At 49.8% G+C, this 6,317-nt stretch overlaps 1 protein-coding gene across 1 annotated transcript; it reads right to left on the minus strand.

The window, feature by feature from the left end:
* Positions 1-427: 427 nt before the first annotated feature.
* On the minus strand, positions 428-5,867 carry FOXA1 (forkhead box A1). The gene is made up of 2 exons (XM_004269983.3): positions 5,526-5,867; positions 428-3,172 (listed from the first exon to the last, which is right to left on the minus strand). Exons 1-2 carry the CDS (start codon positions 5,595-5,597, stop codon positions 1,844-1,846), a joined length of 1,401 nt encoding a protein of 466 aa, XP_004270031.1. The 5' UTR covers positions 5,598-5,867; the 3' UTR covers positions 428-1,843.
* Positions 5,868-6,317: the final 450 nt, after the last annotated feature.

The following is a 6,317-nucleotide window of genomic DNA, read 5'->3' on the forward strand; positions in this document are numbered from 1 at the left end:
ATCAGCTACATCTGATATTTTATTCTTACTCGAATACTTTTCAGGTAAAGGAAAATGATACATTGGGGAAGGGGGGAAGGTAGTTAAAATAATAATATTTGAGTTTATTGTGGAAAGGCTCAAAGGAAGCACAGAAGGCTTAAGACCTTGTCAAAAACTGAAGTAAACATTACTGGGAATAAAGAATCTTAAAAATCTCAGTTCTTAGGAATATTAAATCAGTTTATCTATCTTTTTATTTATCAACTTTTATTGAATCTCCTTAATTGCTTTTTACTAGCTAGATGTTCATATAATAAACATAAACAAAACAAAGTTTTTAGATTATTTTCCTTTTTGTCATTTATATTCAGTGCCTGGACTTTGAAAAATATCATATTCAAAATATCTATTTTGTATTTAATTAAGGAAAATAACAGAAATCCTCTTTTTGTTAACATTTGGTTTATTTAAAGTCCTTAACTGCAAATGATCAAGAACATATTCCACAGCTTAAAATTTATCATTTTCGTTATTTAAATCAAAATATTTTAATTACAATCACATTGATAAAAATTAACATGTTAATTTGTAATTTTAACCGTCATTTAAAGCAATTTCAGCTGTAAAGAAAAAAAGAATAAACCATGCAATAAATTAACATTGAGAAAGCGTAGAGGAATAATAATGAAACCCGTCTGGCTATACTAACACCATGTCCAACTGTGAAAAGTGCATTAACACTGAATGAAACAAGCACATGATGGCAATAATTAAAATGACCACAATCAACTGGATTTTGGAATCTTGGACCAAATTTTGAAATACATCTCCCTATAACTTATCTCTCCTCTAACATTGTAATATTCCTTTTTTTTCTGGAGAAAATATCCTTTAAATGGTATGGATACATAGAAGCTAATTTTACACATTATGTGACCTCAGAATGATAAGACCATGGCCCTCTGCAAAGCAAGGAACAGAGTTACTGAGGAGGGCAATTCTCGAGGAATTGATTCCCAGGGCTATATATGGGTGGAGAGGAGGGGAGGAAGGTGTCTTTGTAACTTCTTGGTCAGGCAACTCTTTCAAGAGCGTGTATATCTCCTACCTATCACTTCTGTATGTTACGTAAATATATGGAAGATGTACATAGCTGAGCATGTGCATAAATAAGTTCATATATGATATATATGTATTTCATTTTAAGACATCTGCTATCTGAATGTATCTGAAATGTAAGCTGAAAAACAAGTGGCTCTGATGTTTATAATCTGTTTATGATTTGCTGCATAATGGCAGCATTGTCCTTCAATACTTTTAACAGCCCTAGTGTCTACTTGTTTTCCACCCTTTCAGTTCTTATGGTTAAGAGTATTGCCACAGACCTGTAAACTCCTGTGTGTGTGTATGTGGGGATGGGGGTTAGGTGAGGAGGGGAAAAAAAAGCACAAACAAATATTTTACAAGCTTGACCATCTTTCTTTTTTTTAAATAAATCCTGCACAGACTAGAACACGTCTGCAGGTGGAAGAGGAAAGAAAGGGAGAGGGACAAGGAAGTAGGAGGATTTTATATATATACATTTGTGGATCATTAAACTTTGCAGGAAAAATGTTTGTTGGTGTGGGGCTGTTTTTTTTGGTAATAATATACACAAAGCGTTCGGAACAACAGTAACAAAGTAACAGTCTTTTGTACTGGGGGAAAGATTGTGCACAAAAAAATAAAAATAGTTGGGATTTTACTATGCTGCTGTCGGCTTGGTATGTGTGGTTTTGTTTGCTGTTGATTTCTCTCTCTCTCTCTCTCTCTCTCCTGTTACCAGCATGGCCATGCCAGACAAACCCCCAGTCCCAGGGAGCTAAGAAGTGTTTAGAACGGGTCTGGAATACACACCTTGGTAGTAGGCTGGCTCCAGGGCTGAGGGCTCAATGGGGCTCCTCGTGGCCACCGAGGCGCTGCCGAGGGGTAGGCTGGCGGGCAATGCGGTGCCATAGGGCGAGTACTGTAGTGCCTGCTCGTATGACTTGAAGTCCAGCTTGTGCTGCTGCTCCGAGGAGGACATGAGGTTGTTGATAGAGAAAGGGTGGTTGAAGGAGTAGTGAGGGTCCCCTTTCAGGTGCAGCTGGGACTCGTGGGGTGCCAGGCCATGCGCCGGGTGGGAGGGGGGCACAGATACCAGCGCCCCAGGCCCGGAGCTGATCGGAGGTGCAGCCGAGGAGGCCGGAGTCTTCAACTCCGAGGCGCCCCCTGTCGCCGCCGCCCCGCTGTGTTCCAGAGTCTGGGGGCTGGCAGCGGGCCCGGGGGCCGGCGCGCCCTCTAGCTGGCCGGCCTTACTGTGCACGCCCCGACGAAGGGGCGAGTCGGCGCTGGGGTTGGCAGCGCTCGAGGGGTCCTTACGGCTCTCAGGGCCGCCCTTGGCGCCGCCGCCGCTGCCGCCCCCGGTGCCTGGCTGCTTCTCGCACTTGAAGCGCTTCTGGCGGCGCAAGTAACAGCCGTTCTCGAACATGTTGCCGGAGTCCGGGTGCAGCGTCCAGTAGGAACCCTTGCCCGGCTTGTCCGGGGAGCGGGCCACTTTGACGAAGCAGTCGTTGAAGGAGAGCGAGTGGCGGATGGAGTTCTGCCAGCGCTGCTGGTTCTGCCGGTAATAGGGGAAGAGGTCCATGATCCACTGATAGATCTCGCTCAGTGTGAGCATCTTGCTGGGCGCCTGCTGGATAGCCATGGTGATGAGGGAAATGTACGAGTAGGGCGGCTTGGCGTGTGGGTAGCTGCGCTTGAAAGTTTTGGCGTCTCCGCCGCCACCAGCCCGGCTGCGCCCCAAATTGGACGGCGCGTACGCCATGGGGCTCATGCACGGGTTCATGGCAGCGGCGTAGGGGCCCAGGCCGTTCATGGAGGCCGCGGGCTGCGCGCCCATGGCCCCCATGCCGCCCGGGCTCAGCGTCGTCCCCATGGCCGTCACGCCCGCCGTCATGGTGTTCATGGCGCCCGCAGAGCCGCCCGGCATGCCAGCCACCGCCCCGGGGCTCAGGCCGGCGCCAAGGCCCGGGTTTGCGTAGGACATGTTGAACGAAGCCGGGGTCATGTTCCCGCTCGTGGTCATGGTGTTCATGGTCATGTACGTGTTCATTGAATTCATGGTGCCCAGGCCCGAGTTCATGTTGCTGACCGGGACCGAGTTGTAGGCCTGGAGCGGAGACAGCGTGAAGAGGCCCCGAAGGGCGGAGTTAGTAGTGGGCGCAGGCAGCCTACCGGCCGGGGCAAATCCGAAAACAAGAGAAGAGCATTTCTGCAAAGCATAGGACTCCCCACCAGGGGCAAACCGTCGGGCGCCCTCCCCAGAACCCGAAAAGAGTTGTCTTGCACGGCAGGGGAAAAATCCTATCTCCGCAGGCATGAAAGACAAGAGCTCACAGAAAATATGTCCCCAGGAAGATGTGTAATCGCCTTACACGCCAGGCTCAGGGGCCGGCTTCTAGGGCCCCTACGTCGCCTCTATCCATGCCACGCGGTATCCCAGTTTCCACCCCAGCCCGGCCTCGGCAAAGCACCCTTTTGGTTGAAAGGAGTTAAAACTCCGAAAACAGAATTAATCTCGGATCCTTTGCTTATTCACTCCACCTTAAGGGTACGGTGTGTATGGCGGTGCAGCCCCGCCTCCGCCCCCAGTAGGGCCACAGCGCCAGCTCAGCACACATCTCACCTAAGCCTGCCAGGCCCGGCTGACCACGTAGCGGCCTGGGCAGCGCGGGGTGGCCGTTAATTAAACTCTCCCTGATACAGCAAATCATCTATGGCCTTATGACCAAACATTTCCAAACAACTGGCTTTACCGTCTTAGCAGTTTTCACCAAATGGTGACTTTTTGTTGTTTATTATATTTAGAAGTGTTTTCCATCTACTTGTAGCAATTGTAATTTTAAAAGGGAAAAAAATACTCAGAAGTTAACTTTTGGAAAAAAATTAAAAATAGATCTATAAAAAAACAGATCTATAATAGGAGAAGGGGTAGGGAAGGGTGCATAATAATATCAAGGCACTACATACATTTAACTTTAACATGACTTTACAGCCATTCATAAACTTGCACTAATTTCATTACCTATTTCCAGGTCCCTAAGGCTTGAAAATTTTGGTGACACAATTTGTGGAAATAATCATATTTTTTCCACATTCTGATATTTTGCCGCTGATAATCTCAAAACCTGGCTTTTCAAACTATATACGGATAGTTTCAAATACTTTACAATTCCAAAATCAAAGTCCGCTTATTTTCTCTTAATTCTATTCTACTTTCTAATTCCCAGTTTTAAACTGTAAAGGAGCTCTTTTCATAGAGAATTTAATTGACTAGTGACTGGAGATGACTGTATCTGAATTAAACCTGAGGAAGAGTTCTGAGCTCTTTCTTAAATCATCAGTAGGAGAAAACCCTTATCAATAGCAATCTGAGAATGCACTAGATATGTTAAAAAATATAGAGTGCAGAACTATAAAAACTATTTCTGTTATTTAATAAAACTAATGATATCCTTAAATTTATTTTCATCAGAAAATATGACTTTATTTGAAAACATAAAAGGTGAACAAACAGATTTAACTAGGCACACGTTCTGCTGTAGTATGCAAATAAACTCGAGGTAAGTTTGTGAATATATACATATAAAAATCCAAATAAATTAATTACCACGAAAATACTTCCTGATTTTATATTTTTCTGTCCATGTCTTAAGGTATTTTTTTACTTTTCTTTTCCTCTTCCCAAGATTATGCAAGGCAGTTTCAGTAAACGTTTTCAATAATGGTAAACTATTGAAGGGTAATCGCCAGCTATTTCCAGACAAATACTTTTAGTAGGTGGTGGTCCTGCCTGTACCTGGTTTTCCTCGCAATCCCTTTGTGCACATAAACCACATGAACGTGCCACCAAGGGGACAATGAAGAGAAACAGGTTCTCCGCCCGCCCGGAGTGCTGGAGGAAAAGTCAGCTCGCACTAGCGCCACCCAGCGGTTCTAGAGAGGAAGGAGCACACTTCTGCCCAAACGGCTTTTGAAGTTTTACAAAATTTCGGAATCATTTCATTATTAAAACGCTCAACTTAGCGGCTGAGCGCTTTCATCAGAAGACACCTGAGAATTCAACTGCGGAAGGAAGAGGCCGCCCTGCGGGCGAATTCTGGCTTTTTCAAAGTTGCCTCAAACTCGTGCCGGCGCCCGCCCGCCAACCCGCGCTCGGGACCCGGGTCCGGGCTCTAGCTCCCGCTCTCGGCAGGGAGGAGGCAAGTGCGTCTCAGAGCGCGTGTTTTCAAAGCCAGAGTTTCCTAAAACCGTCTCGCCCTCTCTGAGCGCCGATCGCCGGGATCCAGTTCCCCGGCGGGGCTGCGGATCCGGCTCCCAGGCCCGGCACAGGCCCGGCCTGGGCTAAACCCGGTGGGTAGGCACCGGTGGCACAGAGGAGGCGCCCCCAGTCGGGGGCCTGCCTCGCCCGACCTCCCCAAGTACGGGCTCCAGGAACCTCCCGCCTGCTGCCCGCCTCTCACCTCCTGTGTGTCGGCGTAGTAGCTGTTCCAGTCGCTGCTCTCGTGCCCTTCCATCTTCACAGCCCCTAACATCCTGGAGCCACCCTGCTCGATGCAACCATCCAGCCCTGTGCGAAGCGACTGGAAGCCGCGCGGGGCGGGGGGCGGGGAGCGGAGTAGCTGCAGTCAACTGAGCGCCCGCGTCGGCCCAACGCCACCCTAGCGAGGAGGAAGCCAGGCGCTGCGGGGCGCGGCGTGCGCGGCGGCGGCGGCGGCAACAGGGCGGGAGGGGGCAGGCGGCGGCCGCGGAGCGCGGCGCCCGGGAGCGCCTCCGCGGGAAGTGAGCGGGCGGCCTCTGCGAGATGAGTGCAGTTGAGCTGATGTGGATCTTACGTCGCTCGAGTGCCCACCTCCTCGTCCTCTCCCCATTTGTCCGCCGCACAAAGACGCTCGCACCTACAAAGCCCGAGGTGCACCTGCGAGGCGGCCGCCCGCCAGTCCAGCCGCCGCGCCTCCCGCCCAGCCACGCCGCCGCGGCGCGCGCCCCCTGCGCCCCCTCCCGCCGAGCCCCCTCCCCCAAACCCGACCCTCACTTTGTTTGCCAAGCGGCGTAATTGGTTTAAGCCGACAGGCTAGGGGAAGAAGGAAATGGGGTGGTGGGTGTGTGTGTGTGTGTGACCCCCCCTTTGGAAGAAGAAAAAAGAAAAATAGGCGGGGCCGGGCGGTCTAGCGAGGGTTCTGGATGAGAACGTCGCAGCCGGAGAAGGGCTGGGGGCGGTGGCGTTGGAGGCCGGGCTCGCGGGGAAGTGCGGC

Source organism: Orcinus orca, chromosome 2 (assembly GCF_937001465.1).
Source record: "Orcinus orca chromosome 2, mOrcOrc1.1, whole genome shotgun sequence".
NCBI classification, from domain to species: Eukaryota; Metazoa; Chordata; class Mammalia; order Artiodactyla; family Delphinidae; genus Orcinus; species Orcinus orca.